Raw genomic sequence first — 20,715 nt, 5'->3', positions numbered from 1 at the left:
ACTTGCGCAAAATTATGGGAAGGCCAAAAATTAACGAAGAAAGAAAAGTCTCCTAGTTAAGAGAAAGAAATCTCCTACTTAAGAGACCTTCTCTTAAAAAGAGTATATCTCTTATTTAGGGCATAATCCTCGACTGCCCAACGCAACGCCTCCTCCCCCAACGCAACGCCCCCTCCCTAACACCTGGGGATCGAATTTAAATGTAAAAGGATGTGTGTATAAAAATAAAAGAACCTATTTTCAGAAGTTTCTTTTGGGGGGATGGGAACTTTCCAGACCATCTATCAACTATCTATCGTGGTTGAGTTACAGAACATGTTAAGAAGGCTCTGGAGCCCATTAACGCAACTATAGATGCTTTGAGTAAGCATCCCGTCAGCAACTTGAACTGACTACCCAATTCCCCTCACATGGCATGGGTTGACCCGGGCGAAGGTTTGTTAACTTGCCAAGTGAACCGTTGTGAGTACGACCCACGGCATGGCCCGAACATGTTCGGGCCTCTTGATTAATACTTTTTTTTAAATGGCCCGCGCGTGGCCCGCGCAGTTTCGGACCATGTTCGGGCCAGATTTTCGAAAGCTTGCTACGATCGCGCATGTAATTTCAGGACCCAATATTTAAAACTATTTTAAATTCCTTATTTTAGCAAACAAATTTAAAAATCTTCATTTTTATTCAAATATATATTGTTCAAATATAAAAGTTAATCATCTATTTTCCAATTAAGTTAGGAAAATTATTAAAAAGAATGATTTGAATCTTACATAATATGGTCTTCTTTTTATTCTTTATCCCGTTCCCTTTTCTCGTGGTCTTCTCCTATTCGAAGCAGAATTTTTCTGGATCGTTTTTTGTAATGTTATACAACTTTGTGAATCAAACTGGTTTTTGGAACTTTGAATTTGTCTAATGAAACTAACAGGATGATGAAAACCAGGAAAGGTAAATAAAATTAAATTCTACTATTATATATGGCCCGAACATGACCCGAGCAAATCCGTATCAATTGTAAATACATGGCCCGAACATGGTCCGAACAAAATGTTCGGGCCGATTCAATAATACTTTTTTGTGGCCCGAGCATGGTCCGAACAGGCCCGAACATGTTCGGGCCATGCCGTGGGTCGTTTGTGAGTGGGAATCGAACCTAACCTTGGTCGCCTGTACAGGAATCAAGGTTGATGTCCACTATACCACGGCGACCAGGACTTCAGAAGTTATATTAGATAATGATTTTGGATTTCGTACCTGACAATCCTGCAATAGGATAAGATAGGTCACACCTCACAACCAGCAGACAAAAGTGACAAGCTCTTATGGAAGAAAAAATTTTTTTTGATGAGGCATGCACTAAAGGCATGATTACCATTTCCGGTCCTTTTTTGAAGGTCATTCCGGCTTTAGTTATACCCGTATATTTAAAGGCCATTTTACACCTACACAATAAGATTACATAACATTTAGCCCAATTAATCCACGAGAAAGATTTCTACAGTATAGATAGGCCCTTGGGTTTCAAAATGGCGGGAAATGTTGTGGAGTCACAAAATTTGATGGCTGATCAAAATTTTTAGCTTCAAGTTTAGATAATTCACAATCACAAGCTTTATTTTGATCATGGAATCAGAATTCAGAGTCAAGGAAACAAGAAAGCTTTTGGAAGATTTGAAGAAAAATTTTCAATGTACAATTTGGTGAGTTTAACTTAGCTAAGAAAGAACAACTTATTTTGAAAATTAAGTGAAAATAATTTTAATCACTTTTTTTCTCATAACATATAAAGCCAAATTTCAACATCAGATTAATTGTTCATTTTCACATATTTACCTTTAAACCTCCAGCAGGAGACACAATATCTAACTCTATAAAATATAAAACAGTCAGGCACATCCTGGCAAATGAACAGGGTGAGCATTTGCATGGGGTATTCGTCACCCAGTGTAAATGAGATAGGACGTCTCAGGCTAAAAGCGTGAAAATGAACAAAAATGAACTTCAAACTGAAAAAGGGGAAAAAGGAACAAAACTGGGAACTTTATTTTTTCATTAAAAGTTTCTTCAATCTTCGAAGACAAAATTGACCCATGGAAAAAAAATTTCATCTACAGTATGCAGTTCTTTGAAATGAAGCAAAATATTTCCAACCCGGTTCAATTAAACTGGGTATTCGGCGCTATTACGTCACTTTCGTTTTCAACCCCGTCCATTTGCCAATGGTCGCAAGTGAAAAATACCCCGTTCATTTGCCAGGATGTGCCTGACTGTAAAACAAAACATCATAAGATAAGGTTTTGAAAAAAATAAAAATAACTTTTTTATTAGTTAGTTCTACCGTGAGATTGGGTAACTTGCATCAGTGGAGGCTAACATGCATAGATCACAAATGAAAGACCTGGCTGGTCATTAAAATACAACTACGCAGCTCCGCTCGCAGCTCTTCCTACCATTTTTGTTTTGATTTAACTTCGTATGAATTTTAATGACCGCCAGCTTTAAACTCAAATTTGTCAGATTGGTATTGGTACTAAATTAGGGGGTGGGTCCCATGATATTTTGTCAAATTCAAAAAGTCATGTTGGTATCAATACCAAATTAAGGGGGTGGGTCCCCCTTTTTTCTGAAAATTATGATTTTCAAGTTGGTATCGATACTAAAATAAGGAGGTGGGTCCCCCCTTTTTCTGAAAATTATGATTTTCAAGTTGGTATCGAAAAAAAAAAAAAAAAAAAAAAAAAAAAAAAAAAAAAAAAAAAAAAAAAAAAAAAAAAAAAAAAAAAAAAGAAAAAAAAAAAAAAAAAAATCGATACCAATTTTGGGGTGGTGGTGTTAACTTAGCTCAAAAGGTCAAAAGTCAGGTTTTTGGGCTATGGGTTGGTATTATAAATGTTGACCCCCCCCCCCCCTGAATAGTAGAGAATTTATCAGAGATGAGAATTAAAAAGAAATCACTTTGGTATCTTTTTTCTATCGAAAGTTACATTCATTTCCCCCATCACGCGTCGCCATCTTGAGAAAGAAAATGTCACGGCACTAAAAACTAAAAATTTTTTTTGTTGAGATGCAAACAAACAGCCATCGCTATTGAAGCGATGGTCCGTTCGTTCCCATTTCTTTTTTACTGAACGCAGTAAAGTTTCAAGCTTTTTTTTGAAGTCTGCTGATGCAGGGTTTTGTTCGGAAGGTGACGGAGAAAAATCCAAGTAAAAAGATTTTTAAGATTTTTTATACTTTTCTTTAACTTTTCACATTATCAGCAGGCATCAAAAGAATCCTTAAAGCCTGGGCTTTTTGGTGGTAACATTTGTTTTTCTTTAAATGAATTGCTTCAATAGCGATTGCTATTTTAAAACATGATGGTTGAGAAGTTTTTAACCTCGCCCCAGCAGACTGCGTGTGTGTGGCGTCATCTTTGTAGTCTGCTTCCACGCCCCATTTTTGAATATTTTGGTGCGCGCAGCACTTTTGGCTTGGAAGAGGTTGAACGCATTTTGACCAAAACAGTGAGCCCTTCACAATCCATTTTGCTTATATCTTTTGAAGTACTTTATCATTTCTCAAAGGTAACCCCTAATTTTTTTTCTGATGCTTAGGCAAATACTTTTTTATTTATTGGTTTACAGATCCGTCGACGCTATTTTTGCCAAAATTTAAAAAAAATAAAATAGAGATTTCAAAAACTTTTATTTACTTTTTCTCCACTGACCTTCAAAAAAGAAGAAAAAAACATAAAAAAACCTTTACTTTTAAACAGGAAAACAAAAGAAAAGAAGAGAAGAGAGAGGGGTTAAATGATCTAACACAGCTGTGCCCTATTCTACTAATGTAAAGATACTTTGATCCTTCCCTTAATGTCAGGGAACTTCCCCATGGAATTTCCCTATCCACAAAAAAAACAAACTAAATTATATAACTCTTTGTATACACAATGGATTTTCTTCATTTTTTTCTTTATTTTGTAGTTGCTTTTTATTTAAAGTCCTTTATGTGATTGTTAAAATTCAAGAGTAGATATAAAAATAGGCATACCAGAAAATTTGATGGGGGAACCTAAGTGGGAACCCTAATAAGGGTGAACCCTAAGTGGGAACCTATGACAGTCTTACATAAACAAGTATCAGTCTTTATGTGTACATTTTTATCTTTAAGTTTATTTTTAGTGTTTTTTATCCATAGACTATCTATGACAACAAATTGCACTTTATTCTTTTGTCTTTAATCTGAAAAATCGATACTTTAGGAAATTTCATAAAATTTTATTTTATTATTTTCTCCGATTTCAGATTTTTTTAAAGAAAATAAAAAAAAATTTAAACATCAATTTCATTTTTATTTTTTTTCCATCTTCCTGTCCAAAACTTTTCCTCAAAATGTCCATAAACCAGCCTCATCTGATAGCCTTAGGGCTATCAGACGAGTCTACTTTTGTTTCTTCTGATTAAGTTTGAAAATTTGGCTGACTCCCCTATCTAAACTTGGATGTGACACGATTGGTCAAAACATGGGACTTGATATCTGGCCTGTATTTTCACTTACTATTGAATATCTTTGACAACAAATTTGTTTTAATAACTCCACCAAGTTTATCAATTATACTTTCTGTCATGAAATGTCGCACAATAACTTTCACTGATAGCGCACCCTTTTTAACTTTTTTGTTTTCATTCAAAATGACCAGACGCTGATTAGAGAATTAGAGAATGCCTGCCGCCTCCGCGGGATTAACAAATAACAAGTATCAAAATTTTTCCATGAGCTTTTGAATGGTATAAGTGGCTAATGGCTACAAAACTTTCAGATTTTATTGCCACAATTTCAGTGTTTTCAGTTCATCCTTGAAAATAAAAAAATCGTTGGAAAGATCATTGGAAACAGTTTTTAACAAAGATCATTAAAAAAATAACCCTGTTGGATTTTAGTATGCTGATACATTTATAGTATGCACTGTATCTGTAAAGCACACTTTATATATATTTAGAATATGTGAAATATGAAAGTATATAATCGGGTTGAACCTAATGCCTGGGGTACACAGAAAGTGTACAGAAAAATTCCACTTAACCAATATGTCCTGTTTTATTTCTTTTTAGCCTTGAATTGTTTTCGCAACCTGTATCAACAAAATGCAACCACATCTTCTGTCAGTACGTTTTTTCTCCACACATTTTATGATTTCAATCTGTTGAAACGACTAACATTACTTCAGCGCTTAAGTTTCACCAGTTTCTTTTTGTTTTGTTCTACACATACAAAATTTCTATCTTCAAACAACAGTTTTAAGAAAAATGTAATGTAATGTATGATTTATAAATATTTAGGTATTGTCTAACGGAAATGATAGGCTCAAAGAAAAAGGCAAAGACAGCAAGATGTCCTCTTTGCAACACCAATGTAAACAAAAGGTAAAATGTAAATTTTATTAAAATAGGAAATGTATTATTGAAATAATTATTCTGATCTGATCAAAGTCTAGCAGGAAAATGCTTTAATGTTTTCTTATATTGAACTGTTATATTACAGACTTTTCACAGCTCCTTGTTTTGATTTCAGAGGCACACATAAGAATGAAGTGATGGGAAGCCTTGTGTCGTCAGTTCGTGAATTATGCAATGCTTTTGAGGATGACTGTCAATCAGCAGGTCTGTACCAATAAAATATCTTTTAGCAATGTTAGAACTTTTAAAAGATTTTTTATTTGTGTTAAGTTAAAAATATTATAGGAAAGGCAAAAATAAAAAATGTAGTGTTTCCGGAAACCGGCCAGGTGAAAAAGAAATTTTTTATGACCCGGCCGCAGACTATGGGTTCATCTATATGGTTCATCATAAAGAAAATCAAGTTGACCGTTCAAGCTATCAAACGTCATTTGGTTAGATATTCTCGCTTGTAAATCAAGTTTTGTTCGTTAGTAGTTGATACATTAGTATTGAGTTTGGAAACTATTCTAGTCGCGAGTTAGGGAGTTGCTAGTTTTTAGTTGGGGAGTTAAAAAATTACCAGCTACCGAAAAAGAATAACATACATCAAAAGTACGATTTTGTAAGTAAATGTAATACGAGAGTAATATATAACACATATAATACGTATAATACATATACCACCTATAATATGCTTATATTTGCCTTAAACACGTGCGCTGAGAGCATGGAAAGCTATTTTCTACTGTAAACTTATATCTTTTTATATAATAAAGCATCACTTGCAGTATGATCAATATTTTTTGGGGAATTTGTTTGACAATCATTGTATTTAAAGATTTTGTCAATATTTTTACAAGAGCGTGTCATGTTGTCAGCATATTATGACAATGACATAACAGTACTAAGTATTTTGGCTTTGCTAGCCAGCACCTTACCATTTTAATGATCTTAAAGTCAATAATTTGGTACTGGCTTGTTTGAAATTTGTACTTTTGGGCTACATTAGTTTAAATTAGAAAATTTTCGGTCGCCGTAAAGTTTTACGAACTCCCCATTCGAACTCATTAGTATTCAGGGCTTACTTCATACTGTTCGTACATAAAGTTATCTTTAAAGTTCTATTTAAATGATCTTAAGTTATCAAAAATAGCAAAAAAATTTATTTTCAGCCGACCGCATGAGAGCTTTTTTCCCCGCATTCCGGAAACACTACATTTTTTCATTTTCGCCAAAGCTCAAGAAAAATTATCAGGTATTTTCATTTTTAAATGTTCTGACATAATATATAGCTTCATTAGACTAAAGGCTTGGGGACACGAGAAGTTTTTTTTCGCGTTGGTGCAATGCAACATGCTCCATCCCACAAACCTGAAAAAATAATTTGAATCAATTTTGCTCCATTGTCCCAGGGACAAAATCAGCGTGTCTTTTGGGTATTTTCCTCACTTTTTGTCCCATGAAATAAAAAAAAAGAAACCATGAGACACGCACTTTTTTTCTTGTGTTGGTGGGATGGAGCATTGCACCAACAGGAAAAAAACTTCTTGTGTCCCCAAGCCTTAAATTGGAAAATATATTGGCAAAACTATGGGAAACTAACCAAATAGAATACTTAAACTCTTTGAAAATCATATTAGATTAATAAAAAAACCTTGCTTTTTATTTTTTAGGGGTAGATGTTATGCCTTTATTATCACAGAGAGATCCAGCTTCACAAAGGGTAAGAGAATACAAGATCTTTTAGTCGTTCTCAGATAAGAAAGTGTAGTTTCTCAGGCTATATTTCTTTGAAAAATGATGATATCGAAAATACATAATGATTCAAAATAACATGCATGTTAATAAATATTTATTTTTAATTAAAAATTAATGAAAACTTCTCTTTCTCTCTACTTTTAGAAATTTGAACTACAAAGAAAAAGGTAACAAAGTCGTTAGTGGTTCTTTAAACATGATATTTTTTCGATAGATTCAGGACTTCTTTTTCAGTCACCAGGCTTTACAGCACTGTGACCTTATACTTTCTCTTTCTTCACTTTGTAGTAGTTTGGAAAAAGTCAAGATGGACACACAGAAAAAGATTTCCCTGTTTGATTTTGATTTAGACCAATCCCAAGGTAAGCTTTGTCTGTGTTCTTCTTTAAATTAGGGGATAATGGTTTCATCCTACATTCAACTTAGCATGAAAATTTTTTATCAGTATTGATGAAGGATATTGTCACAATATATATGAAGAAAATTCATAAAATTTCTGTCCAACTATCTTCTTTCAGGAGGTGGGTGTCAGAGCAACATATGTATTTTGTCCTTATTGGGACTCATGAGCACTGCGTACTGCGTGATAGGTTTAGAGATCTCTTTTTGTTGCTCACCTTGAACTATGTAATTTATTCTAGGCACAAGCTCCAACACAAGACCATCTCTTGGTCAACCAGGGAAAAAATAGTAAGGAATTTCGCAGCAGGCTCAGTTATTTGTTTTTTACTATTACTTAATTTAGATATGTACTTTGTTGCTCAAAGTAAACCTTTAACAATCAAATCTAACGGCCTTATAAAGTTCAAACATAGAGCTTTACAATATAACTTACAGGTTTGATGATATCATGAACATTTGAATGTAACCTTCTCTTTATCATTTTTTATAACGCAATGGAACATTTCTCTCTTTCAGTTCTACCTGTACCGCTCACAATAGTTCTTCGGTCAAAAACTCTAAACAAGAAGAACAACAAAAAGAAGATAGGCGATCAAAAATCAACAACAACAAAAAGAAGCCATCAAAATCTACGAAACAGAAATCTCCAACCAAGATGCGTAAACTCCAATCAGACAAAACTCCTATCAAAGACTTTGAATTTGAGAAACCTTCTTCAACTACTAAAAAATTCTCCGACATTCAAGCATCAACATCAACTGATGACTCAAATGAATATATCGCTTTACCAAATGTCAACAAAATCTTCATTGACGATGATGTGCCTCCCATTCCTCAAGATCTTGGTGAAAATACTTTGATTGATGAATCAATAAATCAAGAAGCTTGTGTTTCACCAGATAAGCATTCTTCTAAATCCATCGATAAAATAGATTCAGTTATACCTGATGCTACTAATACTGTGAATATGGAAGAGCTACCTGTAATAGAACAATTTGAGTCTGAACCTGATAGAGTTGATGAACGACTATCTAAAGTCAATAAAAATGAAAGTGATAAGAATGTCAAAACTGGGACTTTAAAACCTGAAACCTCAGAAGAAAAACTTTCAGAAGAAAAACTTTCAGAGGTTGAACTATTTAGAACAAAATCTGAAGATATACTTCAAATACAACCTGAAAATATAGATCCTGAACATATGGACCCTGAACATATTGGACCTAAAATTCCTCAAAAACAATCACCTGAGCCTGAGCTTGTGAAACAGAGAGTCAAAACTCCCTTCACAATACTGACAAAACGAAATATTGGCAATAAAAGTGAAAACCAACCAGCACCACCAGCTGTAAAAACTGATATCCTCCATTCAGATGATAAACATGAACTCAATAATGATGTAGAAAAGAACCAGAAAAATAATATTATAGAAATGCCAGACAGAAAGGAGATGGAATCAATTAATATGGTTAGTCCTTTCAAACATTCAAAATCTGAGATTGAAAATAACGAGGCTGTAACAGCAAGGACTGATATTAAGTCAAATGAGATTTCTTCGCCATTGAAAGTTAACAAATCAAGCCCCTCTCGGCATTTAGAAACTTCTCCCTTCAAAAGCGATACAGAATGCTCTTTATCGGAGGGAAGTACTCCAACAACGCCCTCATCCGCAGATTATGCTGAAAAAGTGACTTCAATGTGGACAAAATATGAAAGCCCGAACAGAGATTATTGTTTATTCAGTAACCCTTCATTTACTCACCAACAATCACCTTTACGTGCTCGAATACAACAGAAAAAGTTATCAGAGAACTTCCCATTCAAACCAAAACATGAAAAAGCTCCAGTAAAAAAACCTAACAATGAACTTCACATCAATAAACCTAGTGCACTTTGTGCAACAAAATCCCCAGTCAAAGTAATAAGGGGGAAGTCTCCACAAGCTAAAGAGAAGCATGAAAATAATAAAACTTATCAATTTACAGACAACCATCCAATAGAACAAGCAGAAGATATAACTTTTAATAGAACAGAAAAAGTTTCTTTCGACTTAGCTGAAGAAATGAAAGTTCCAAATGTCAACAAAGGAAAATCCCAACAACATACAGGAGGATCTTATAGTGAAGATTGCGTCATTCCACCAACCCCTCCAGTTAAAAAATCCAAAAATTTCAAATCAAAAGACTCAATAATAAAACATAACGATACTACGCTTTCAACAAATCATACGAAAGTTACCAAACTTCCAGAAGAGATTAATTTGGAAGACTTTGATGATGAACCTATGGAAGTATTCACAAACGAGAAAAATCTTGACAATGAACGTGATCATGAAAAGGCTAAGTTAAACACTCGAGTAGGAAATACTAAAAAACTTAAAGAACTTTCACAAGAAATTAAAGGAACTATTGACTCTGCTGACGTTGTCTTTGATATTGAAGCTTGCCCTGCAAAACCATTTAGAGATACAGAGAGGGATGTAATCGACATTGGATCAAGCATAGGGGAGACTGACCTACCAACACCAGCCAACAAAGATATCAGCAGAAAATCAAACATATTAGAAGAACCAATTATTGATCAAATTGATATCGAGCGGCCATGTGAAAATGACACGAATGTAACGGCTAACAAAAAGACAGTTTATGATAAAACTAAAAGCTCAGATAAAGACATTTACATTGGCTCGAGCATTGATGTAAATTTTGATCAAAGCCAACCAGAAAGCTTGCATGAAGAGGAAAACGAACTTTTTGGAGAAGCTCATCCATCCCCTTTTAAAAATGCACCTAATCAAAAGATGAATAAACAAGCAGATATGTTTATTGGGTCGAGTATTGGCGCGGATTTCGATCAAAGCGGAGAAGAAAAAACCAAAAATTTGTTTGATCAATATCAGAATGATGATGAGAGATTTCCAGAGCCATCTCCGCCGCCCTCCCCGCCCCAACCGCCACACATGCATGTTGATGGAATCCCTGACGAGACACTCTTAAATCAGTCACCACCTTTGAGTCAACCGCAGAGTTCGTTATTAAAAAACAAGCCTGACAGCCCTTTTAAAAAACAATCATCTCCTGCGAAACATCCATCCAGTCCAGAAGATAATTTCCCAACATCGAGAAAATCATCTCCTCTCAAACGTCACACCACACCGAGCACGGACTCATCAATTTCCAAGAATCATGTCAAAGCATTATTAAACTCAAGTAAACGAAAACGAGCCAAGAGAATATCTTCATCAAGTGACAGCGATGGAGAGCCAGACAATCCTCCTTCTCGGGGAGAAAAGAAGAAAAGTACTCTCATTTCATACACACCGCCGCAGTTCCCAAACGAATCAGAATCGAGTGACGATGAAGATGATACCTTACCTCAGGTTCCTTTCAAGAAGAAGAAACTCAATACAGGTGAGTGCGGTATTCCTTTCATTTAACTATATCGTTCTTTAGCTCCATCCACGGATGCAGATAGTTCTGTTTTTGCGCTAAACTTACAGTTCAACCAACTATTGGATACACTGTTCAATGGTGTTTCTCTGTTTTGAAAGCAGCTTTATTTCTATAACTTTTCAGCAACAGTGGAATCAGTGAGAAGCTCTTACATTACACCAGGTCAACGCTTTCGAGAGGACACAACACAAAACACTTCTACCAATAAAAGCATTCTCCATGTGTCACATGAGGAGATTGAAGACTGGAAAACCAAGCTACGATCACCAATTCATGCTCCAGATGATGATGACGTCACAAAACGCCCCTCCTCTCCTCCCTTCGCCCCTCCAATCCCCGTCTCACAATCAACAGCCATTCGAAAGGAGAAAGTTACCACTAAAGCAGGTCTACCTAACGTCTCTCGACTTTCCAGCCCTTTGACCACCTATAAGAAACTTCCTACGCCAAGAAAACAAAACGTCTCAATGGAAAGAAGCTTAGAGGAGACTTCACCAAAAGTTGAATCTACGACTAAACCTTTAAAACCAGTTATAATGACCACGCGGATATCGAGAAAGTTATTGGTAAACACTATTTAAACTTATTTGGATGTGTTTTCAAGTCTCTAGGGACGAGCTTACGATCACTCTCACCAACTTTCCTCGCCCAACAAATATACTAATCTTTTTTTGTAAAAATTCAGATCATTGATTTTTCTCTTTCTGCTTTTGACTTTGTTCGATAGTAACACGCCCTGAGGTTTTAGATTAAGACTTGGCTTGACAATAGAACCATAATATGAAATTTGCTATTACATGAATTTCCTATGAATACTTTAACATTCGTTTTTCTTTCAGTCTCAATGTCGCCTCATTTCTCAGAAGTTTGATATTGTTTACAAGAATGAATTCGATCACGAAGTCACTCACCTCGTCGTCAATACAGGTTTCCTTATCATTGTCACTTTTAATTGACTCTTTTCTCAGCAATTGACTATCTAATAATTTCCATTGCTCTAGTAAAGTGATGCCATCAAACTCTTCTTGGACGCTTTTTATCCAGTGACATATTTTTTTGTATTTTTAGACGAGAATAACTCACTTTCAAAGAGTGGTTACACATTCAAATATCTAATGGCGCTCGTATCCGGTCTGTGGATTGTGAATTACAAGTGTAAGCTTCTTCAAAGTATTTTTAAGAAATATTCTCCGTATAACTTTTCTTGTTTATTTATTTGCATTTTTGACTGCTCATTTAAAACGCGATTTCACTAATATTTTGGATTATTTTGTTAAATCTTTCAGGGCTCTTTGCTTCATTCAAAGCGCAAAAATTAGTGAAGGAGGTTAGTATATGACGTACCGTATTACTTCCAATAAACACCCCCTTCTTTTTAACGACCCCCTCTAATAAATACCCCCTTTAATAAAATGTCCCTCCTAAAAGGAAGAAAAATTTAATAAGCCACGCCCTCAAATAAACGCCTTCTTCTAATAAACGCCTCCCTTTTCGTAGGGGCGTTCATTTGAAATTAATAGCTGTAAGGAAAGGGTAGTAAACTGTAAGGAATACTATGCATTCAAAGAATAACGAATTTGCAAAACAAGGCTTTGAATCACCTTTAAAAATAAAGTTTAATTTTCCAATTCCTTGGAATCTTTCTTTCTCTATGTGGAAACGTTTGTTTGTTTTCTTTCAGGACCCTTACGAAGTAAAAGGTGATCCAGAGTTCCTTCATCAATTAATTCCTAACCTCTGGCGAGCAAGATTCCACAGACGAAACGTAAGTGAACTTTATTCTAATGTTTTGGCAATCTTTAAATTTGTTGATAGTGCTCAAATTTCTGGTTGAAAGATTTCTTTTAAGCTCTTGACAATTCGACCTGGATTTGAAGAAGAAAAATTCTTCGAAATCTGTTTGGACCAATAAAGAGGCCAAATTAACTACTTTAGATACTTTAGTGGGGTCTTCCGAGGGCCCAAAATGAGATAGCGTTGTATCATCTTTCTTTCTTTTTTTCTCAGGCTAAACCATTGTTTCACGGCTTTCGATTCGCATTACTTGGAAGATTTGAAAACTCACCGATAACTAAAGGTATAACATCTGACTGGTTGAATGTCATAAAGTCCAGTTTTGTTCTTGGTTTACGTGAAATTCCATTCTATTCCTTCGCATCTAGGACAGTTTTAAGTGCTAGATCTTCACATCTTGGCCAGTTTGAAGTCCTAGATCTTCATATCTTCAATATGGTCATGAAGGTTGATACTTTTCTTTTTCTAGCTCAACTGATCGCACTTTTACGGCAGTCCAAGTCGGATGTTATTTACTCACCAAGCGAAATGGACTGCTCTTCAAGTCAAATTGATGTAGGTGGCCTTTTTTCCAACAATTGCACTGTTTGAAATGGCTACTTAATATCTTCTTTCGTTTCGATTGCAAAACTCTATTCTTCGAGCTATATGCACTGCTCTTGTCTATATTGATAATTTTTCTACAAGTTTCTTTTAAGTTAAACACAATTGATAAGCGAATTCCCGGAGGGGCTCACTAGTGGTCGCCTATAGGAGTGCCTATAGACCAAAAGTAAGGCTTGTAGCTGTCTACTGTGTAGACTACATGAAACAAGAAAAGGGGTCGGAATTCTTCCCAGTTACTTCATTTGAGCTACAATATGAGACATTTATCTGTATCCGACCTTTGTGTCCAACATTTTTTTTAATAGGAGTGTCTGAATAGACAAATTGATCCTAGTAATGCTCGCATTTCTGACTAAGATTAATTTTAAATTTTAATTATTTAACATTATTTTATAGTGATAATAAAAACTAAATATCTAAATCTAAAATCAATAATAAACATTAGAGAAGTTTGTGCGATAATATTCCGCGATAATTAACAATATCACTAGCCTGTTCACATGACGACCATTTCTTCTTTTAGACTGTGGTGATAACAGATGATGTGAAAGCCTTGACAAAGGAAGAAAGAGGTGATACAAAAAACTTCATCAACTCCAACCCTCTTCACTCCTCCAAACATACTTGCTCATTGTGGTGACATTTAGTGGTTTATAAAAATCACCTTTTATTTTTGTCATCATCACATTTCGAAATCTTGCAAGGAAGCTTTTCTCTCGTGAGGCTTGAAACATGAGGGAGCTCTCCAAAATTGATCTCCTTTCCTTATAAACGAGATGTCCTAGAACCTTAAAATTGAAAGGATACAACCACCTGAACCCTCTACGACCTCTTAAAACCTTTGCTACTTATCTCATTGTGTTCTTTTGTTTTGGTTTCAGTTGCAATGTATAACAACAAACCGAACATCTTCCATCCTGATTGGATTGTTGAAAGCATTATCAATTGCAAGTCAGTCATTTTTTACCTTACCAAGTTACTTCTACTGTCTCTGTTGGATTTTCGTCTCAGTGAAATGTATAAAGAGCTGTCTCAGAATTCTGCATAGTTCACCAACATTTTAAGAATGTTTGCTGATTTTTTCTGTATAATCCATTTTCGTATCAGACTACAAACCTTGCTTTAACCACCTCTAAACGAAATCAGTCTTCTACGAGTCCTTGGAAATTATATTTCCTCGAGTTTTAAAATCTGCCTTTTTCTAGCCGTTCTATCATCATTGAGTAATCTTAAGCTATGGCGCCCTAGCTGGAAGATTGAACTTTTAATTTTTTTTATTTAAGTATTTTGGTCAAACGTATGCTAATATCTCAAAGTTTTCTTCCCTTCTTATTTTATTGTAGAGTTCAAGATAGATCGGGCCACCAGATCAATGTTTAATGGTTAAGGAATTTGTGGAATAATCTTTTTATTGCTAAAAACGAAAGTCTTATTATTTTGGTTTAAAAGTCACATTATATTTGTAAATAAATTTGAACTTCTTTTTATATTTTACTCAACTACATGAAATAGAATTATATTTTCTGCCGTATTTTTTGTCCGGGCTACTGGTAAATTCGGGTTCAGTCATGTATAAATTATTGATGTCATTGAGATAGGGTGTGTTGTTTCCAACCTGTGAGATTGAAAGTGGAAGAAAAGAGAGTCTAGATATTATTTCATTGCTGCCTGTGTCGTTTTTTTGTTCAATGAGGTCTTCTTTCATTAGGGCATCAAGTTTTTTTCTACAGTATGTCTAAAAAGTTTTAATCACGCATGCTTTTTCTCTCCTCGGTATCAGTTATCTACATTTTCCTTTTATTTTTAGTGAAAAAATAGTAAACTGAAACAACAGGAAAAAGACTAAAAATGGAATGCTTGAGTTGGCAAGAGTTCTTAGAAGCTCTTTTGAAGAAAGAACAAAAGAAAATGACACAGTTCAAAGATTTGCCAACTGATCGAAAACGTGTTGAATTTTGTCTGGCTGATGAAAATATTAATAATTCGTTGCAGAAATGGTTGGAAAAAAACATCCCTCAAGAGAAGCAGAAGTTGTCAGGAAAATATATGGAGTTGAAGACGAAGGGTAATAAAGCGTACATCGGTAAGGATAACAATAAAGCACTTGAGTTGTATAACCAAGCTATGATTCATGCTTGCCAGGGTGAAGAATTTGCTCTGGTGCTAGGCAATCGATCAGCTGTTCTGTTCTCTCAGAAACGCTTCGAAGAATGTATTACTGATATTGATATTGCACTTTTGAATAACTTTCCAACAGACAAATTATGGAAGTTATATAAACGGAAAGCTGAAGCGCTGATTAAACTTAAACGTTGTCTTCAGGGTAAAATTTTCGTAGACAAAGCACTGGAGGAATTGCATCGCCTTGGCAACAAGGATGACGAAGTCACAAAATTGACTGAAATTCTCATAAGTTTAGACGTGGAAAAAGACGAATCTTCTAATTCCACCACAAGTGGTAAACTTGTACGACCCGTCGGCGAGTTTAACCCAACAATGAAGTATGCAAGCTCACATCTGAAAAGGTGTTTCGATAAAACGAAAGGACGATATATAATTTCTGATCAGGACATTCTCAAAGGGAGTATTATCCTCTCAGAGACACCATATGCAGCTGTTTTACTGAAACCTATGTTCAAAACGCACTGTCAACACTGTTTCACCAAAATATCGCTCCCATTTCCCTGTTACAAATGCATCGAAGTTCGTTACTGTTCTGAAACTTGTCGCAAAGCATCTTGGGAAGAGTATCATTATTTTGAGTGTTGTAGAATCAACTTATTGGACAAAGTTGGCATTTCTCGGTTAGCGATGAGGATTATCTTGATAACACCTATGCAGACCCTACGACTGTTTGAACAGCAAGATTCTTCAAAGCTCACTGTATCGTCGGGTTGTAGCAATGAAGGTTGCTATGACAGCAAAGAATACACAAGTGTCTACCATCTTGTTTCCAATAGCCAGTATATGATAGCTGAAGACCTGTTCCAATATTCATGCGCTGCTCTTCTCATGCTCAAAGTTTTATCTCGATTTTCCTATATCGACGATTCGGCGGACTCTACTTTCATTGGAGGCCTTATTTTACGTCATATATTACAATTGGTCTGTAATGCTCATGCGATTACGTCATTGAGTTACACAGACAGCCAATCAAATGTGGTAGAACAGGATCAGGTACGTATAGCGACGGCCATCTACCCGACAACCAGCCTCCTCAACCATTCATGCGAACCTTCGATCGTCAACTCGTTTCAAAATGAACGTTTAATTGTTAAACTGACTCGTGACGTTAAGAAAGGTGAAGAAATTTTCAATTGCTACGGCCCTCATTACCGTCGAATGGAATTCAAAGAACGACAAAAGATCTTACAGGAGCAGTACTTTTTCACTTGTTCGTGTACTCATTGTGAACAAGGTTTGACGTCGGTGAACGAGCTCGATTGCTTCATTTGTGAAAAATGTCAAGGAATCCTAAACGATCAAGGATGTTGCCAGAGTTGTCGGATAACTGATAAGGACCGACTTGTGTATTGTGAAAATATGGAACAAACATGCCATGATAATTTCTTGAACGCTCTTTCTTTAATGACCAACAAACGAGACGATCAACTGAACATCAAGGCTGCTATCAAGATCTTAAAACGTTGTCAGAAATCTCGTCTCGCTGTTTTAAGTCCCAATCATAAGAAGTTGGGCGAGACAAATGACGCGCTAGGTAAATGTTACGCCACGTTGGATAATTACGAATCAAGTGTGGATTACGTCACTAAAAGTGTTGCCGTCACTGAGTTGCATTTCGGTGGTGAGAGTATTGAAGTTACCAACGAGTTATTGAAGCTTTCCGATGTTTACATGGCCTGGATACAACAGTTAATAGACCAGAAAAACAAAACCAAGCTCAATAAACATCTGACGTCACAAGGGATACCTATGATTGAACGAACTTTACGATTGGTTCAAATGAACAAAGAAGAAGGAAATGAAGATATTGCATTGCTTTCCGATCGACTTCAATCTCTCATCAAACTTCAACACCTTTTGTAATCCTTGATTTTGGGACATTGTGTTTTTCGGTATGGATTGAAGGAGTTTTTGTACCATTTTGATAATTTTTTAATATTTTTGTAGCATTATTTTGTATTTTTATAGAACATTTTCACTTCTTTTTTTAAAAGATAGATAAAGGGTTATTTTCATTTGCTTGAACTTTTTGTGTTTTTTTTCAATTTAAACCAGTGAATTAACTCTACTGGTCCATATTTTATTTTCTATCAGCTTAAACCTAATATGTTTGAATCATGCTTCACTGAAAGGCCCCCCAAGCGGTTTGCGTGAATGCGTGAATGGGCATTTTCGGTTGCGTGAATGCGTGAAAATTTGAAAAAAATGCGTGAATGTGTGAATTGAAAAAGCTTGCGTGAACGTGAAAATTCTCTTTTTGATTGCGTGAATGCGTGAATCTGGGCCATTTTGTGCGTGAATACGTGAATTTTTCCTTTTTTCCTCTGATCATGCAGTTTTCCCGATTTTCTAATGTTTCCCCGATTTTTCCCGAAAACTTTCCGATTTCCTGAAAAATAGGGTTATTGCGTGAAACTCGAGGAAAATTTGCGTGGATGCGTGAATTTCGAAAAAAAATTGCGTGATTGCGTGAATTGAGAGTTGGCTGGGGGGGGGGGCTCCTGAAAGTATTGCTCTGAACCTTTGGAACCACCCTCTATTTGACTCAGGGAATATTTCACAGTTACGCCCTCGGTTTTTGTAAGAATTGTACATTGCTTTTTTATTTCTTTGAATGTTATACCTTTAAATATTTATTCCCTTCCATTCTTAGATAAACATGACAAACACATTGTTAGAAATGAGTTACTTATATCGCCACTTATACAAACTGAAATTGGAAATGCAAAATACTAAATCGAGAAAGATGTTACTTTACCGTCAATTGATGGATTGTTTACTTGGTTTGGTGTTATATTTGGTATTGAAAAGAACGATAGATGGGTTGGATATTGATTCGAATTTTACAGATTTCGTATTACTGGTTCAAGATGATCTAACGAAGCTTTTGCAATGGTTGATGGGAGCACCTGCTGGTCTGAAACTGAACGAAGAACTTTCATTTTTCCTTGGAAATGTGTTCCTTTACCACGTCAACGTGTGGGTTGCTTACGTTCTCACCATCAAAACTTTCCTTCCACAAATCATACAGATTCTCATGATGTCCAATATTCTCGGTCTCGGCATTTTTTTCTGTTTGATCAATGACGTTATCAGTATTTTGAGCGTCCACCTTCACTGTTTTTACTTCTATGCTTCCAATCTTTATCGGATACAATTGAAATCATTGATGACACTTGCAAGACTTTTCAGAGGTAACTGTATTCCTTTGTAAAGATGATGTTGATAATTTATAAAGTCCTTTTCCGCTTGAAAAACCTTTTAATGTCCCGTATCTTTAAAATTTGACGTAATTTTCTACAAGAGTTTCTGAAAATATCCGTTCCTGAACGAAATATTAACATTGGTAGCTCTAATTTAGACTGTCGACTTTCTAATATACCTTATCGGAGTTTTTTATTTTTCTAAAAAAGTGATGCATTGTGGGATTGTTTCGAGTGTATTACAATAGAAATCTCTTAGGAATTCCTCGAGGGAATTCTATTGTAATACACTCGAAACAATCCCACAATGCATCACTTTTTTAGAAAAATAAAAAACTCCGATAAGGTCTATTGTTACAGTGGGCAAAAAAGTGGGTAGAAAGTTGGTAGTTAAAATCTTTGCTTGAAGAAGATTGAAAGAAGACAATGCATTGACTTTAGACAGCCAACTTTCTACCCATTTCAATTGAAAATCGTCCGAATAAACCAGAAGTGAAGAAGGTTTAAAGCGCATCTCTGCACAAATGTAGCTTGTTTTATTCGTGTTTTTTTTTTCAGGTAAGAAATGGAATGTGCTTCGCCTTCGTGTGGATTCTTTATCATACAATGCAGACCAACTCATCTTGGGAACAGTGCTCTTCACCATTCTCTTGTTCTTACTACCAACAGTGGCTTTGTATTACTTCGTTTTCATCATCATTCGACTCCTCATTTCTTTGCTACAAATGTTCTTTCAATTGATGGCTAATAGTTTGTTGAATAAATTACACTCTTTGGTATGCTCAAATGAGAATAGCATAGGTTAGTTTACGAAGATACCAAGATAATATACTTGACGTTCTCTAATTCGAAATTTGATTTTTATAAGTTAGAATATCGAGCAGTAGACTTTCAATATTATCAATTAATGGAGCGTACTTTAGGCGTAGAAACTTTCGCGAGCAGAAACTTTCGCGATTTTCGCGAATTTTGGCCCTTTTCGCGAAAGTAAATGTCTTTAAAAATTCTAGGAAGACTAATAAGTCAAAGGACAAATGTTTCAAGCCAACCCAAGAAGTATCTGTGTCTCTAAGCCATTTTTTCATGTGAAAATTCTCAATTTTACGTCTTGATTCGAGAAAGTTTATGCTTGCGAAAAATATCTTTCCGTTAAATTCGCGGAAGTAAATGTCATGAATTTCGCGATTTTTCGTCCACGCGAAAGTTTCTGCTCGCGAAAGTTTGTACGCCTAAAGTATTCAATAAGTTTAACGTCGAATTAGAGAGTATCAACTGTATTCACATTACATTCTGTCGATAAGGAATTTTCGCACAAGATCTGTGCCATCAAAAGATATCATGATTGTCAAGGCTGTGAACCTCAGAACTAAAAATGGATTTCTCCTTTTAGGAGACGGAAATGGCGTCGATTGTGAACCGCCTGAAACTATGGTTGACAATGTACAAAGATTTCTTGGAAAAATCCTTCGAGGCGATCTTGTGTAAGAACAATGGGAGATGATAGTACCACATACACTCCATTGCAACCTGGGTTTCGTCTGTTAAGATTGGAAACAGATTCTGGACTTGGTTCCTTTGAGTAATTAATAGAGGTACTGTCAACGAAGTAAGTGGTTTCTTTATTTGTTAATCACGTTGCTGCTCGTTGCAACCTTAAATTTCGCTTGAAATGTTTTTGACTTTCAATTTTTTTTTCTTTTCATTTCAGGATCATAAACTCAGAAATCTCCAGTCACTCGTCCCGAAATCTATGTAATCGTTGTATGTTATATATGTAAATTTGTAAATAAAATTTCTGAAATATATGTAAATCGATATCTTTGCCATTGTGTTATCGAGTTAAGCATTTGAATTAGAAAGGTAACGGGTAAAATGTGGTAATATCACAAATTACAAATTCTT

General features: G+C 35.3%; 3 protein-coding genes across 4 annotated transcripts; all 3 read left to right on the top strand.

The window, feature by feature from the left end:
- The first annotated feature begins 1,486 nt into the window (after nucleotides 1-1,486).
- Nucleotides 1,487-14,957, top strand: LOC136816895 (uncharacterized). 2 transcript variants are annotated; one of them, XM_067073229.1, is made up of 19 exons: nucleotides 1,487-1,697; nucleotides 5,091-5,144; nucleotides 5,319-5,402; nucleotides 5,551-5,639; nucleotides 7,091-7,140; nucleotides 7,320-7,342; nucleotides 7,464-7,537; nucleotides 7,817-7,865; nucleotides 8,094-10,984; nucleotides 11,150-11,592; nucleotides 11,866-11,953; nucleotides 12,095-12,181; nucleotides 12,313-12,353; nucleotides 12,708-12,791; nucleotides 13,034-13,103; nucleotides 13,290-13,375; nucleotides 13,950-13,998; nucleotides 14,308-14,377; nucleotides 14,770-14,957. In XM_067073229.1, exons 1-19 carry the CDS (start codon nucleotides 1,621-1,623, stop codon nucleotides 14,804-14,806), a joined length of 4,446 nt encoding a protein of 1,481 aa, XP_066929330.1. In that variant the 5' UTR covers nucleotides 1,487-1,620; the 3' UTR covers nucleotides 14,807-14,957. The 2 variants fall into 2 exon arrangements, with proteins under 2 accessions (XP_066929330.1, XP_066929331.1); XM_067073230.1 differs by having other exon boundaries at nucleotides 1,506-1,697; nucleotides 7,467-7,537.
- Nucleotides 14,958-15,227: 270 nt separating this feature from the next.
- On the top strand, nucleotides 15,228-17,635 carry LOC136816896 (SET and MYND domain-containing protein 4-like). Its single transcript, XM_067073231.1, has one exon. It carries the CDS (start codon nucleotides 15,275-15,277, stop codon nucleotides 17,471-17,473), a length of 2,199 nt encoding a protein of 732 aa, XP_066929332.1. The 5' UTR covers nucleotides 15,228-15,274; the 3' UTR covers nucleotides 17,474-17,635.
- Nucleotides 17,636-18,263: 628 nt separating this feature from the next.
- On the top strand, nucleotides 18,264-20,630 carry LOC136816897 (phosphatidylinositol N-acetylglucosaminyltransferase subunit Q-like). The gene is made up of 4 exons (XM_067073232.1): nucleotides 18,264-18,804; nucleotides 19,372-19,614; nucleotides 20,204-20,419; nucleotides 20,522-20,630. Exons 1-3 carry the CDS (start codon nucleotides 18,270-18,272, stop codon nucleotides 20,296-20,298), a joined length of 873 nt encoding a protein of 290 aa, XP_066929333.1. The 5' UTR covers nucleotides 18,264-18,269; the 3' UTR covers nucleotides 20,299-20,419; nucleotides 20,522-20,630.
- The last annotated feature ends 85 nt before the right edge of the window (nucleotides 20,631-20,715 follow it).

Source organism: Clytia hemisphaerica, unplaced genomic scaffold (assembly GCF_902728285.1).
Source record: "Clytia hemisphaerica strain Z4C2 unplaced genomic scaffold, Clytia hemisphaerica genome assembly, whole genome shotgun sequence".
NCBI classification, from domain to species: domain Eukaryota; kingdom Metazoa; phylum Cnidaria; class Hydrozoa; order Leptothecata; family Clytiidae; genus Clytia; species Clytia hemisphaerica.
The sequence above is the reverse complement of the archived record's forward strand: the minus strand, read 5'-3'. Positions and strand labels throughout refer to the sequence as shown.

Excerpts from the sequence above, each read along its gene's own strand:
- LOC136816895 (XM_067073229.1), top strand. The coding sequence starts at position 1,621 with ATGGAATCAGAATTCAGAGTCAAGGAAACAAGAAAGCTTTTGGAAGAT. Across the intron at positions 5,145-5,318 it reads TGCAACCACATCTTCTGTCA|GTATTGTCTAACGGAAATGA; the intron begins GTACGTTTTTTC and ends ATAAATATTTAG. Across the intron at positions 12,792-13,033 it reads CAAGATTCCACAGACGAAAC|GCTAAACCATTGTTTCACGG; the intron begins GTAAGTGAACTT and ends TTTTTTTCTCAG.
- LOC136816896 (XM_067073231.1), top strand. The coding sequence starts at position 15,275 with ATGGAATGCTTGAGTTGGCAAGAGTTCTTAGAAGCTCTTTTGAAGAAA.
- LOC136816897 (XM_067073232.1), top strand. The coding sequence starts at position 18,270 with ATGACAAACACATTGTTAGAAATGAGTTACTTATATCGCCACTTATAC. Across the intron at positions 18,805-19,371 it reads ACTTGCAAGACTTTTCAGAG|GTAAGAAATGGAATGTGCTT; the intron begins GTAACTGTATTC and ends TTTTTTTTTCAG. Across the intron at positions 19,615-20,203 it reads CTCAAATGAGAATAGCATAG|GAGACGGAAATGGCGTCGAT; the intron begins GTTAGTTTACGA and ends TTCTCCTTTTAG.